Here is a 16,551-nt window from a genome sequence, read left to right as displayed (position 1 = left end):
TTGCTTGTAATTATCAAGAGGAACTGTAGAATATGTTGGGAATGTAATACCCTTATATAGGGCGGAACTGTCTAAAATGCCTGGATTTTGTTCCTGTCCATTCTCAGGAATGTCACATCTTGAATTAGGGAGTAGAACTGCCCAGAATGGCCCAAGCTTTGTTCCTCTCTCCCCGGAAGCAGGATGTTCTCCAAAGCTTTGTCCAGTGTGTCCTGTGGCCTCTCAGGTATATAACCCAGGTTGGGCTGTCTTGCAGAGTCCCTCAGCTGTGGTGAAAAGTAGGGCATGTGCATCAAGACTCATCCACCCTGGGCAGCTTTCTTGAGCCTTGGGAGATGCACTCACAATGGACCCAAGACTTCTGTCCCTTGTGGACTATCTGTAAGTAACAAACCTACTTCAAATAACTTGTGTGAGTGTATTCTGACTTACTGGATTCAGACAAATAGGTAACTGATGCATGGTGGACCTACACAGTGGCTCAAGATGCAGCGGGCATAAGTGTATGGACTCCTGCTTAGCATAGTGATGATCTTTTGATCTTTGCTATTCTCTACAGAGTGAAAATCTTCTCTTGGGATTGGTAACTAGTGAAACTGCTTCACAATTGGCCCTCCAAAGAATAGGGCCTGAAATATGGCACCTCTGTAATAAACTATGTCAAGTACACAATGAATGAATATGTCTTAGCCCTAGAGCAGGGCACACAAAACACTCAAATTGTAGGAAGAAATATTAGAATTTCTACTTATATTTAGTTGTAAATCTCATCCTTCTCTTTAGTGCTTTTTATAATGTAGATAACACTGCCATATATTACATGTACATGACTTTTGAATAGGGCTTTAAAGGACTCACTCATTGTTGGAGGGTAATCTCTCTCGTTACATCTGTTCTGGTCTGGCCACTCTGGTTCTCATGGCCATTCTCCTTATCTGCACATGTGGGCCAGTCCAGTACCATTGACAGTGCTGGGCTCACTCTGTTCACTCTATCTTTCCAGCCTATCTTCTTTAACCGGCTCTGATTGCTGTTGGTTGTGATATGTGGCTCCCTAAATTGGCAAAGTCATCGTAACAAAAAATGTCTATCTATTCTGCCCCTATTTTGATTAGAAAGGGATAGCTTCCATGTAGCACACTGTTCTAAAGATTTTTTTTCCTTTGAAGATTACAAAAAAAAAAAAAGTATGCCAAAAAACTCAACCTTTATCCACGATGTCTTCTTGTTCTTAAACCCTCACAGGCTCTCTTTCCTCCAAACCCTTGCTGATGCATAATTTAAAAACATTTACAAATAACAAGGAAACAGCAATTATATTCACATAGCAAGAGCAAAATCAAAATCATCTAAGGTATAAGATGTGTTCCAAGATAGTTGCATATAGATACAACTTCTAAAAATTGTGTCATATTTTTAAAGACATGTCAAGGGAGCTTGCTCTTTAAAGTTATTTTCATGTAGATACTTTTATAAAACAAAGAATCATTTTCATGTAAATGATCATTATTTCCATGTATTTTATTATACAGAGTATGCTTGAGTTGAGGTATAGCTTCATTAGGCAGTAAAGTTTTCTAACTATATCATCCCTTTTACCAGGAAATACAAAGAGTATTTGGGGGCTGAGTACATTCATATAAAGCTCTAAAAGTTTTCTACAAATTGTCAATGGCATGCTGATGCTCATTCAGCATATCTTGATGACTCTGAGATAGAGTATCTGTGAACTTTGGTTATAGTTTTGCTTTATCTAATGCCATTAGCCAGGCCATCTCTAACAGGGATTCTCTGTCTTGATTAATGGCATCTCCATTCAACCAGTTGTTTAATCTAAAAATATTAGTGTCATCTTTAAATTCTCCTTCTTCCTTACAATTTGTAGCTAATTAGTTATCAAACATTATAAACTATATGTTCACAGTGATTTTTAATTCTTTCCCCTCCTCTTTATGCCAGCCACCACTGCCTAGTTAAATCCAAGTGGCCTTTCCAATCTACAGCAATAATGCCTAACTGCTATCCCTGTTACCAAGTCTTCCTGTCCTTCAATACTTCCTTCCTTTCTTCACATTATTATCAATAACATCTTGTAACACTGCAGTCTCCAACCCCAGGCTGTGGACTGGTACCAATCTGTGGGCTGTTAGGAACCAGGCCACAGAGCAGGAGGTGAGCAACAGGCTAGCCAGTGAAGCTTCATCTGAATATACAGCCATTTCCCATATCACCACATAAGCTCTGCCTCCTGTCAGATCAGTGGCAGCATTAGATTCTCATAGAAGTGTGAACCCTACCGTAAACTGTGCATGCCAGGGATCTATGTTGCATGCTTCTTATGAGAATCTATTGCCTGATGATCTGAGGTGGAGCTGAGGCAGTGATGGTAGCGCTCGGAGTGGCTGCAAATACAGATTATCACTAGCAGAGAGGTTTGACTGCTCAATAAATGTAATGTGCTTGAATCATCGCAAACCACACTCTCATATCTCCCCACCCACCGTCCGTAGAAAAATTGTTTTCCATCAAACTAGTCTCTGTTGCCAAAAAGATCGGGGACAGCTGTTCTAAGACATACTTCTATTTTTGTTATTCCCCTATTTAAATAAGTCAATATCTGTCTTCAGTTGCTATTAAAGAAAATTTAAAAAAACCCTCAAATTTCTTGGAGTACCACTCAGGTACCTTCACAATTACTTCTAAGAAACTTGGGCCCTCCACTGTTCTTGGCCCCACACTCCCATTAAGATGCCCATTTACTTCTCTGCATTTCCATGTCTTTTCTCTTTCTTTTTCCTCTGTCTGGACTACCTTTCCTCCAACTGTCTGCCTAATGAAATCTTCTAAGACCTGGCTCACATTTTGTCTTTTTGTGAAGCCTTCTTCCAACCTCAATGACATTGCTTAATGCACTCAATTGCAAGGAAGCATTAGTTTGTCTACCCTGTCAAAGCATAACATCTTTGAAGGCAAGAACTTTGCTATTTTAAGTCTTGAATGTCCATGTTCATTATAAAGTCAATCCTCAGATCAGTAAGGTAGTTCTGAGACTTTAAAAAAATATAACTTGATTACATTATGTGCCATTTAATTGATACCTCTTAAATTCAGAGACTTATTTCTTAATCAAGATATAATCTGTAGCTTTTCACAGGTACTTTTTGGAGTGTTAATATTCTGGTTACCTAATTTGCTGTTTAATCCTGTAGTCTGATCTAAATTTAAAATAGCCCTGTTTTAGGCCTCTTAGTCTCTATAATGATATAAGACAGAAAATGCCTAGAGTCTAGATGTCAAATTTGATCTGACAAACATATATATATATATATAAAATAATTTAAGTTACCTGCCAATTTTATTACTATCTTAAATTTGATTGCTAGCTTCCCATTTTAAAAGGCAGTTAAAATATTATTTTATAAGGGATTTCAAGTGTATCTATATAGGCTTACAGCCAAGGAGTCTAGTAGTTATTTCCTATTTTAGTCTTTTAGCAGATTGTATTTGTTGCAATTTTTATAAATGTTATAATTTATAGTATATAAAATAATTTTAAACACTATTCTCCACTGTTGGAAATAATATGTTTAATAGAAAAATTTTATATGCATTGTTCTATAACTCCAAAAGTTGTTTTAAGTTATACATTTATAAAAATAAAAGAGAGGAACATAAAGACCTTGACAAAAATAAAAATAGTTATGATATTTTTCAATTAAAGATGGCGTTAAAATGCTTTTTCTAAAATGAACAAATTATTTTCAGAATTGATAGACTTTTTATGAAGTTTTCTTGGTCAAATTAAAAGATCAATAGATACTGCTACTTTATTAATGGACAATGAGAGATTAAATTATTTTCCTTAGAACTATATTTCTTCATTGAAGAAACTGTGAAAAAATCATTGATGAATTAATATAGAGCATTTCTACAAAGGAAATAGAGTAAGGGCATAAAATATTCTATTCATAATATTAAACCTTCATCTATTCTGGAGTAATTGAATACAGCAAATTTTCAGAAAATCTCATAGAAAATGAAATAAAAAGGAACTAAATAATGGAGCTGCATCTTTCAAAATAATATGTAAGGTTAGAAAAGGAACAGAATAAAAACATCTTGAATAGTTTTACTGACTTATTTTTTCATTGAAACTATTGTCAAATAAATCAATAGTAAGACTTTGTTTAAAAAATAACAGAACATAATTTTACAAATAATAGTTTTAAGATAACTCTACAGAGACTTTGAGATTGAATTTCTCAAAACAATAACCAAAGAGATCAATGAAATGAATTGGCTTAGAGCATTCAGAAATATTTAAACTATTCACGTGATGAATTGAGATCATGTAATTGACAGACGATAGTTTTGTTCTAAAGTTTTAAACTTTTATTCCTGCTCACATTTTCCTCAAGTATCATTTAGAAAAAGGTATAGAGTATACTTACATATCTCCAGAGAAACCTATGCTGTTCATTTTAAGGTATGATCAGATCATTCCATAACATTTGAAAAACAAATCATTTCATAATCACTGGTTCCTCACTGAGTTAGTAATGGATTGCACTATTTGTCTATTGAACTCTATATAACAGAAATAATTATTGAAGCAACAACAATTCTTCAGGCAAAGACAAATTTGTTGTGAGGGCAGTCATGAGATGTACCTCAAGTGTGATATTAAAGTCCCAGTACATGAAAGAAAGAAAACAGTCAAATATAAGTTTTAAATTTTTTTTAACTAGGGACTCAGATAAGGCAAATACTTCCCAATTAAATAATGATGTAAAATTAGCAAAATGATAAATGAAAGCAGAACACTGGGAAAATGAAAACAGAATTACTCTAATAACATTAAAAACAATAAAAGTAAACAAATTATATTGGGAAAGGGCATATAACTTACAGTTGTTGTATAAGCAGCTTCTGGATCGTCTTCCAGCACTCGAGAGAGACCAAAATCAGAAACTTTGCATACTAAGTTGCTATTGACCAATATATTCCGAGCCGCCAGGTCCCGATGCACGTAACCCATGTCAGAAAGATACTTCATGCCCGACGCGATGCCGCGGAGCATGCCGACCAACTGGATGACTGTGAAGTGGCCGTCGTGTTTCTGCAAGAGAGTCACCGTCGTTTAATTTGATTTATTCTAATGCAGTGTGTACATGTATGTATTAAATAAGATCCTAAAATTTAATTTGCTGGCTCCAATGAAGACAAGCATTAAGTTTGATGACCATTTACTATGTTCATAAAGAAATGTAAGAATTTGACGTACAAAGGGAAGGGAAAATCTAGCTGGAAATGATGAAGGAGAACTGAACAAAGGACAGAAGGGAGGCAACCAAATTAACTGCCAGAAAAAATGATGTCAAAAACTTCAAGTAATAGGAAGGAACTAAAGTCAAATGAAGTAAGAGCGAAGGCTACCAAGAAAAAAGAATCTACTTTCCATAGTTGTGAGCTTTGAACCAGCCGTACAGGCGGGCAGAAGGGCAGCAAAACCTAGGATTGATGGAACCTGTGTGGTAACTAGAGACACTGTGAAAAATGGGAGTCAGGCCAGGTCACTCAGGGGAAAGAAAACATGATGGCACAAGCAAAAGTTTAAAGAAACTGCAAGAGAAAGAAAAAACACAAGCAAACAGAAAATAACTAGATTTTTCCTTTTTTTTTAATTATTATATAGGGAAAATACAAAAGAAGCTGGTGGCAACTGACTGAAAATGAGACTATTTTAGCTTTTGGTTAGGGCATATTAAATTAAATAATATGAATAATGAGCAAGGCACGATATTGGTATATAGTAGTAAATCCCATCTTGTTCCCTCCACCTTGGTTTTAAAATAATGTTTGTTTTTTTAAAAAAGAGAAAAAATAATCTAATTGTCATCTGTCCAAAATGTATGCACCAATGAGACCAGATACAAATAGTATCCCTTAAATTAGAAAAAAATGAAAATAAAAATTCTTAAGTTTGAAAATAATGTTTATTGTTCTATTTAGTTATTGTTGACTTTAATGGAGTTATAGAAAAATTCTCAAGTTGTTTGTATATATCAGGCAAAATTTATTTATGAATGATTTTAAAAATGAATATCTATATGAGACCATAGGGTATATTAGCTTTTGCTGTATAGGAGAAGCACAAGTAAGAGTATCTTAAAATTTTTCCAAGTTAAAGCAGTTTTCATGAACACACATCTGATTGCAAACCACAGCAAAACTCAATCACAGGGATGATCTGACCGTATCTGTCATAGTGACATAGTCTCCTATACAATGATGATTCATTGTTCAGGTAAATGAATAAGCTTATACTACAAATGAAATAAACTTTCTTTTACTATATCAACTTATCTCCCTGATAGCTCTGTGATAATATCTCCTAACTTAAGTGCAGAGTAAGGAAAAGGATACTCTCCTAAAATAAGCACTCTTACAGTAAGAGTATCCATTTAAGCAAGCTCTTCTGTATAATTAATGTGTAAAAGATAACCTAGCAAAGAAAATCTTTGGTGTTATTAGCTCTTTATGTTTCTAATCCATCTTTTTAGACAGTATGCTATTAGATGAAGTCTACATCTTCTATCATGTACTCACCTACCTCTCCTCTATTAGGAATCTCACAACCTTTGAGTAGAATTGAAAACATAAATTCTTTTGGCCTAGGATGAATTACACTAAATTTAAAAATGTTTCTCTTTTACCTATACAAAAATAAAGTTGCCTTGTATCATAAGTTCTAGTCAAGCAGAATTTCTAAGTAGTAGGAAGCGTTAATGGGCCCCCTGAAAACTAAAGAGTGCCTCAGTTTCCTTATACGCAAGATGGGAATAGAATCATCTAATTCAGAATTGTAGGGAGAAGCACACATAAAATATACGGCACAGATTCTGACTTATTTTAGTAACAGTTATTATTTAACAAATCCTTGTCATTATTATTATATGCAGTTTTTATAATGTTAACATGAGTCAAAAAATTCTCCTCTCACTTTCCTGAAAGATTAATTGTCAACATAAGCTCCTATATATATAAAGAGAAGTAGTTACTTAAGACTAGGTTGAAATTTAATTTTCTATCTATTCTGAGGGTAGCACAAAGCACCAAATTACTTTTTAACAGCTTTATTGAGATATAATTAATATACCATAAATTCATCTTTTTAAAGTATACAATTCAATTGTTTTTAGAGTATTCACAGAATTGTAAAGCCATCACCAAAATCAATTTTAGAACTTTCATCACTCACAGAAGAAACTCCATACTCACTAGCAGTCACTCCCCACTGCTCCCCAATCCCCCCACCATCCTAAGCCACCACTAATCTATTTTCTATCTCTATAGATTCTCCTATTTTGTATATCTCTTAAATGGAATCATATAATATATGGTCTTTCGTGATTGTATTCTTTCACTTAGTATGATGTTTTTAAGGTTTGCCCATATTGTAGCATGTATCAGTATCTTAGTCTTTTTATTGCTGCATAAGTTTCTATTCCTTTTATTTACATTCATCAATTAGTTGATGGATATTTGGGTTACTTCTACTTTTGGGATATTATGCAAGTTATTTTTAATTAATTATTTTGGATATTTTTGTCATCAACATTTGAAGATACTTGGATTAATTGCTTTCATATTAACCACATGGTAATCAGGGTTCTAATATCAACAAGTGCTATCATTAAAAAAATGAGATTCTTATGTATGAAAAGAATCTAAAAAATGAGATTTTGATGTCTGAAAAGAATCTTTCTCCATATTCTGCCATTGGACTATACAGTGTAGTATATTTATTTCTAATTCACTTGGCCAAGACTTTTTCAGGGGTCCATGGAGTCAAAATTATTTTCATAATAGCACTAAGATGTGTATCTGCCTTTTTTCACCAGGTTGATATTTGTACTAATTGTATAAAAATCTGATGGGTAAAACTTCAGGAGGCTTAACAGATATAGGAATCAGGGTAGTAGCATCAAACCAAACTGTACTAGTATCCTCATATTCTTCTCTGCCACATGATGGTGAAGCAGTAAAACTTATTAATTTTATTAAACATTGATCTTTGATTATACACTCTCAGGAACGATACCTGTCAGGAAGAGAAGAAAGCAGGATTAGGCAGCAGGAGAAGTTCAAGTGCAGTGCATTCACTACAAAGGCCTTCATCCATCCCATGGGATGGATAGTCTGTAGCTGAGATAACCCTTTGGAGTTGGCCCAAATTGAGGAAAAAGGACTGGGCCCTTCTACTCTCACATCAATCAATCATTGGATTCAGGCTGCCCCTGTAAAGGGGTCACGGCCTTGGGTGAGGTGGCTTTCTCCAGCCAACGGTTTTTCCTGAAGACTCAGCTTAGAGCTATCAGCCCCCAAAACTCTAGAATCTGTGAGAATAAGGGAGTTGATCTTGAGAACTCTCCCAATAAAATTCCTGCATGAAACTCTCCTTTTCCTATCGTGTTTCCCAGGGAACCCAGCCTGTGAAAATCTATCTCTCCCTATCAATCATCTACCTACCTACCTACCTATCTATCCATCATCCATCCATCCATCTATCCATTCATCCATCCATCTTCTGCATATAAAACATAAGCTTTATGAAAGAAAAGCTCCAAAAATAGTTATATATTCTTTTGGGAATGCATTTCTTAATTTCTGCCACATGATTATAGAGAAAAATAGCTAAAATACATTAAACAATACAAACCAGTGACAGGCTAAGCTCTTTACAGGTCTCTCATTTATGATGTTATGTCAGTGTAGTCATTATCTCCATCTCATAAGTGGTCAAACTAAAGGACAAAGAGATTTAATAACCTAGTAAGTGGTAGAGTCAGGATTTGAATCTAGGCAATCTAATTCCAGAGCCTGTATTCTTAGTTAGGAGTTGCTGGAAAAAGAACTGGATAAAATTTGACCTCAGTCTGGGTTAGTTTGGGCAACATAATTTGGCATAATAAAGCAAGATCTAAAGACCTCTGAGACCAATAAACCAAAAATAAATAAGAACGCTGAAGATAAACCAACAGATGAGGATTCATTCATTTATGTCTGGCAAGAGGAACAGCCATATTTATTCATACATAAAGTGGCACAAATCTATTTCTCTACAAACGATGCAACTCTCTTCTTCAAACAAAATCTATATTCCTTTTTTCTCATTCTTGTCAATATAGCCTCCTCAAGTTTGGTTTACATATTAGTTTCCTTGAATACATTGGATGGCTAATAAATGGTGACTGAATTAAATAACCTTTGATACTGTCGTGTAGTGCACTGGTTGCTATTGCTATATTATTCCTATTGTCTTGTATAAAACATATTGTTTTCTTTCCTTAAGCTTGGACATGGGTTTTATCTCTTTTACGTTGCATTTCTATTACAGCATCCACCATATTGCCATGCATTGTGTCATAGCTCAATAAATATTAATTCAAGTTGAATTGAATTGTTTATGAGGGGAGGAGAAAAATGTGAGAGCACTGAGATTTAATCTTTGGGCTTCCTACTGAAGATTAATCAAAAAGAAACGATGAATTTTTTTTATGACACATGTTTTTTTTTCCCCAGGAAGACAGATCCAAATGAAAATGAGTGAATGTGGCATATTTACACACTGCATCTCAGAGCTTAGTAGCTAGAATTCAGTTCGTCTTCATCCTTCTCTTTGCTCTCTCAACCTGATTGCTGAGAAACATGGAGTTTATCCCCTCACTGACAGAAAGTGTGAGCCTGATTGGAAGGAAGGGATTTCTGAAAGCTATACATAATAATGCCCGCTATTTCTGAAAGCTGCAGACCTCCATCAGACCCTCTTTCAGACCTAGAGCACAGCATCCACCCTATCTGAGCAGTCACCACATGTCACATTGTCTCTGCAGTAACAGGGACTCTTCACAGTGGTTTTCAAGGCATTGCCTCATGAGTTGCATCCCATAGACACTTTAAGCCTCTCAGTGGTCCATTCACCTTAGGCTGAGCACAAGTAGCTAGACTAAGCTTAGGACAAATGTAGGATTTGAGAGCCATGTTATCCTGAAACCATCATATTACTGTCTAATGAGATTTTTAAAAATATATATATATTCAGATACTATGAAAACATAAATCTCACACTGTGATTTGCTTAAAACCCTTCAGTGATCTTCAATGACAGAATAAAATGCAGTGTCTTCAACATGAATACAAAGACCTGACCCTTGCTCATATCTTTAGTCTCGTATCCTTATTCTGCTAATTTTTTGTGTTCATTTCACCCCATAACATGTCATTTTACATCTAATGTACATTGCTTATGCAGTTCCCTTTTCCAAGAATGTCATTCTAGTCTTTTGTCACCTGAGTTTTTCATGACAAGTATTATCTCTCCTAGGAAGTCCTTGATGAATTGCCAAGTTCATTCTTTGAAACCACACTCATCAAGTATCTACTATGGACCACATATTGCTCTAGTTGCTAGTGGTCAACATGGGAAGCAAAACAGAAAGATGCCTCCTTCAGTTGTACCTATATTTAATTGGAGATAGAGAAATAGAAAATAAATAGGTAAAAAGTAAATGAAATAACCTTAAATAATGATGAACTATAAAATAAATAAAATGGAGTAATATAAAAGAGAATGACTTTGTGGAGCCTGAGAATAGCTCTCAGCATGTACAAATGGCTTAAGTTAGGAAGAGTTTGGCATGCTTAAGAAATGAAGACCAATGAGCATGGAACTTGTTGAATGAGAGACAGAGTATTGGGGATACTAGAAAGCTAGGCAGAAGCAAAATCAGGAAGGGCCCTGGAGCCATTATAAAGAGCTTGAAATCTATACAAACTACAATGAGAAGTTAGAGAAGAATTTTAAATGGGGAATGATATACTCTGGTTAGCAGATGGAGAATAGAAGAGGAAAGATCGTTTTGGAAACTATTAGAGTAATATAGGATAGAGATACGGGGTGCTCGAACCAGGTCAGAGATCTATTTTATAGGCAAAGCCAAGTTGGACCAAATTTCTTTCTCTATTGCTCTCGAAGCACACTATCTACATCAACGTTGGCTAAAACCATGTATGTATATGTATATGTTTGTCTCTCCCATTGGCTTGAACACAACCTCATCTAGGGGAATGAGCATACCTTGTTTTGTTCATCTTTGTAATCCCAGGGCCTAGCACCATGCCTGCCACACAGTAGCTATTCAATAGATATTCACTGGATGGAACTGAACCAAATTTACTTATTTTTTTCCTAAAGGAGTGAAGCTCTTCAAAATTTAGTATGTAGTAAGATATTTTTCTTAAAGTATTTCTCATGAAAAGTTATATTTGCTATAGCAAATTCTTCGTGAAGATCATGAGTGAAGAAGAAGTATCAAAGTATTGACTACACTTGTAGCCATCTCTACTTTTGAGAGGAAGACTCTTTGATTATGACTACAAAATTCTTATATTTTTGCTGCAGAGTAAGGAAAAGGGAGCTAAATACCTTATACATATTTCTTCTATATTTTTTTCTAGATCTTCACTGGAAAATCAGTGGTGTTGACCCACCAACCAGATAGCCTTAGAGACTATCAAAGATCTGTGGACCATAATATAAATCACTGTCCTCAAACTTTCTTGCTGAAAAATGTGAAAGACTCTTTATATAAAGCAGATAATTCTAGTGATTCTGTATCCTAAAAACGTTAAATATGAGTGATAAACAATACTATACCCAGTAGATGATAAGCTGCTATTCTTGAGTAGAATTAATAAAAATTGCACATCACTCATTCAACAAAAATTTACAGAGGATCAAAATCACAATGCAGTACCTTAGTTACCTATAATAAATAAATTTTCTTTTGCAGATTCCTCACAAACCTGATACAATAAATACTATCGGATAATGAAAGTTTAAGCTCAAAAGTAAAGTTTGGTCATATGTATATCAAAAGACTTTTTGGCTCACTAACTGTAAGTTGTAGGAAATGGAATGTCAAAACAGAATGACAAAATTAGAAGGCTTAGCTGAAGACTTGTAAAAGTATTACTTCCATACCTTTGACTTAACCATTTTATAAAATGGCTATACAGGAAATGTACCTTACTAAATGATTTATAAAAGACTGAGGTAGACAAACAGTAGACACTGTAAGTCTCTTGTCTCCCTGTTTTTGTGTTGCTAGAGGCCATTTTGAGAAAACCAGACGTCAGAAACACAAGGGATTCATAAGAGACAGAGGACGAGCATCTATGAAGAGCCACAACAGCAGAGAGGAGCCAGCCTCTGGATTCCTGATTGTTACTTGGTCTAAAAATATCCTCACCCACTCTGTCTGCATGTTTCCACATCTTTTTGTTTTCCTACCTGAAATTCTGCTCTTAAAATTCTATGTAGGTTTACATATGTATGTAAAAGATGCAAAATCATCTGGAAGAATTAGAATATTATTTGTAAGTCACATACTAGCATGAATTACTCTAACTTTACCTCCAGCTAAGACCTATGCCAATGAGAGGATGGGAGCTTAGATTAGGATGGGGTGAGGGTCCAGGTTACAGGTGAATTTAAAAGGTGAAAAAAGGCCTAGCCTAGGGGAAGGAGGGGATGGGAAAGATGTGCTACCATATGGGATTTCTAACAATAAAAGCTGAATATTTGAGGACATGAAGAAAGAGGTAGATGACATAGAAAAGCAGTCTTTAAAAAAATTTTGCCCAGGGCAAGTTATGTAGAGGGGAAGGAAACACACTTATCCCATTTTTGAGGGAAACTCCTGGCCCTCTTCCCTTTTGGAAGTTCATCTTATAGCTGTAGTCTATGGTAAAAGAGGCTTTTGTGGGTCTACCTGGGGACTTAAGCAATATTTTTAAAAGAAATATTTACAGGAAAATGCATTCTGAGTTCTGAACAATTGATTTATAAGTGGCTTTTCAGAAAACATTCCTTAGAGGATTACTTCTATAACTTAAGTTTAAAGTTAAAATTCAGTTTTTATGTATTTCTACATCAAAAAGTTGACCAGGCTATGACTTTTTAAAATGCTCTTGAATTTGAAAAAGACATGGCTAGGGTTATTTATAGGTTTGAAAAGACCAAATCACTCTTGTTTTAAAATAGCCATTGAATAAATAAGAGTCAATATCTCCTTTTTACTGAAAATCGTCTTGGTTCTTGTGGTTTCCCCAGTTGAAAATCTTATAATAATAACCAATAAATTATTTAAAGCTCTTTCTCTTGTGGTCATCATGGATTTGGAACTTAAGCTAAGAAGAGTTGTGTTTTTAGTTATGGAAGAGAGAGGCCACCAAGAGTAGAATCAGAAATTTCAATTGTAAGAAAACTAAAAATACCATTTCTAAGATACTTAAAAAATTTAAGAAGAAAACAAGTAGATATGGATTTGTGAAACATGGCAGTTGGATTTCAGAATTACATTTTAAGAGCTTAAAAAGAATCTGAATATAATATAACTTTAGCTTCTAAGGCTTACTACTGAATTTGTTTTTTTTTTTTTTTTTTTTTTTGGTTAACTTTTTGCTTAGGTTTGTACGAAGGCAAATCTATACTAGCTACTGTGTGCTGCATTTATATAAAGTCAAGAAAATTTAAAGTTGTTTTGGCTGGCATTTGGGGCAGGTTGTCACAGAGTGCCATCATCTTGATAAAGCATCATTATAGCGTATCAGAATTACCCAGGGAAGATTTGCAGAATATATCTGCTTGTGTCTGCATATGTATCTTGTAAAATCTTTCTAGGATGATGATTCTGGTTTTCATGCATGGTTGAGAACCATGAGTTTTGGATTTAATATTCAGTTCTGTAAATTCAAAATGTCCTGTATAGTCCAAACGTGGGGATAGGAGTGACTATAGATGAGTTCAGGAAAAATGCCCAAAATTTCTCTATATATCAGGATAATTATAAATTATATACAATTAAAAAATAAACCTGAAGTTCTATATGCAACAGGGGAATTAAGGAGAATTATAAAATACTGTTTCATGATACTAGGTAATAAAAATGACACTTCACATTAGAGTACTAAGATGTTTAAAGAGATCAATTTAGGCTATTGGATGTTGTTGCTCTACTCGTAATCTAAAAATAAATGTTCAGCTATCCATATATTTGGCTCTAAGCATACCATGCTTTCAAATATTTGGATGTTTAGTGTCACATTATTTTCACAATAGTATTTAGCATTAAGTTTACACAGGTGCAGTAAATAGTATTATTCTGCATAAAGTTTCATATATTTTTTGTTAAAAATATAATTAAGATGTGATTCAATTATGTTTTTGTTTTAAAAATATTTATTGGTGGGTGAATGCAATTTTATTTTTTTCACTGTCAAAAAGAAAATAAAAGTGATGTAGATTAATTTCACTCTTATGCCACCCGAGCAAAAATATGATCATGCACACACAATTTACAAGAAAAGTGTGCTAATAAAATACGCTCTTATTATTAATAAATAGGCTACCATAAGGTAAAATGCCATCTTTACCAGATTTATAATTTGAGTACATAAATATTTAAAAGATCCCTTTAATTTTTTAAATTAATATTTGCTTTGCATTTGCTCAAGGAAACTCTTCAAATGGCTCACATTTCTTTTGAAATGCTGATATGCACTTATATGTATTATTTAAATACTCATATTCCTGAGTTATATCTAGATTTTTTTAAATGGTAAAAATTAAAACTATTTTTAGCCACCTGAAACAATAGACCAGGAAGTAACAGACACTTTAAAAATTCTTAGTGACATCTACTGATATATAGTATAATAAGAATAGATGACATCAGTGATATCTCACTACGCACTAAACACTGTTCTAGGGGTTTTATGTCTATTAGCCATGTAATACCATAATAATCACAGTAACCTTAGGAAGAAATTATTGCCTATTACTGACCTTTTTTTGTGCATTACAGTTGCCCTTGAATCTTCTCTTTTACATACTTTATCCAATCTGTGAGCAAATCCTATTGGGTCTATTTTCAAAATGCATTACAGAATGTGGCCATTTCCCATTCAACCCCACTACAACTATCTTTGTCTAAGCCATCATCATCTCTTGCCTGGATTATTATTGCAAAAGACTCCTAATTTCCCTGCATCCATTTGTGCCTCACTGCAGTCTTTTCTCAATATAGCAACCAGAGTGATCCTTTTAAAATACAGTAGTTAGATCATCACCTTGTGCCTCTGTTCCTGACCCTACAACGGATACCTGTATTACCCAGAGAAAAGGCAAAGTCATTATAATGGCCTACAAGGCCACATTTCAGTGATTTTCCAACTTGTCTGCATATTAGACTCAGCTGGGGGAACTTTTGACAAATACTGTACCTGCTATATAGACCATAGCCTCTATTATCTCCACTCTTATATTTGGGGAGTTGAGTGTTTGTATAGAGCCTGTTGTTTATGGTCCGGCATTTTAATGAATCAGCTACTCTTCTTTTTAACTTCGGCAATTATTCCAAACATTCACCTCAATATGGAGGTTTGTCCTCGAAGTTCCACATAAACTCTACTTCTACTTTGTGTAGAAATGTAACAGCATCAGGTACCATTTCCTTCAATTCATGCTTGTTCCTCACAAACTTATCTAGATCCACAACACACAGTCCCTTTAATCTTGGAAGATGTGGAGGCTTCTTCCATCCAAAGTCAATCCTCCACCAGGGTCCTTGATTTTATACCTTTCAATCTCCTGAGATATTTTTTTTTAACAATTTATTTTCTTTATTTCCTCTTCTTTATCTCCTTCATTGTATACATTGCCTAAATTTTTTTCTATTTAAACCCCCTTGATTTTATGATACAACAATTATGAACATTCACAAAACTAATAATAGACCAACAAAATATATGAAGCAAAAACTGACAGAATTGAAGGAAGAAATAGACAGAATACATAGTTCTGCAATAATAGTTGGAGAATTTAAAATCCCACTCTCAAAAATGGATGGAATAACTAGAAAGGAGATAAGTGAAAAAAACAGAGGACTTGAACAACACAACAAATCAATGAGGTTAACAGACATGCACAGTCTATGTGACAACAGAACACACATTTTCCCTGATTGTGTATAAAAGCCCTGGACTTGATGGCTTCATTGGTGAAGTCTACCAAACATTTAAAGAAGTAACAACAATCCTTCTGAAACTTTTCCAAAAAATTAAAGAGAAGGAATACTTTGATTCATTTCATGAGCTCAGGATTGCTCCAATACTAAACCTAGACAAAGACACTGCAACCAAAGGAAACTATAGACCAATGTCTCTTATAAATATTGATGAAAAAAGTCCTCAACAAAATACTAGCAAACTGAATTCAGCAGCATATTAAAAGGATTATACACCAGGACCAAATGGAATTTATTCATGGACTGCAAGAATGGCTCAAATATGAAAATTAATCAATTTAACACAGCATATTAGCAGAATGAATGGAAAAACAAAACACATGATCATCTTGACTGATACAGCAAATGCATTTGAAAAAATTCAACACCCTTTTATGATACAAACACTCAACTAACTAGG

At 34.3% G+C, this 16,551-nt stretch overlaps 1 protein-coding gene across 1 annotated transcript in view; it reads right to left on the bottom strand.

The window, feature by feature from the left end:
* Positions 1–16,551, bottom strand: part of EPHA6 (EPH receptor A6) — an 884,686-nt gene that overhangs the window by 80,862 nt on the left and 787,273 nt on the right. The window contains exon 13 of the mRNA XM_069471955.1: positions 4,910–5,119. Coding sequence (XP_069328056.1) covers positions 4,910–5,119 — 210 coding nt within the window. The remainder of the gene's footprint in view (positions 1–4,909; positions 5,120–16,551) is intronic.

The sequence above is a fragment of the Eulemur rufifrons genome, chromosome 7, assembly GCF_041146395.1.
Source record: "Eulemur rufifrons isolate Redbay chromosome 7, OSU_ERuf_1, whole genome shotgun sequence".
NCBI classification, from domain to species: Eukaryota; Metazoa; Chordata; class Mammalia; order Primates; family Lemuridae; genus Eulemur; species Eulemur rufifrons.
This window is presented reverse-complemented; position numbering and strand designations above follow the sequence as displayed.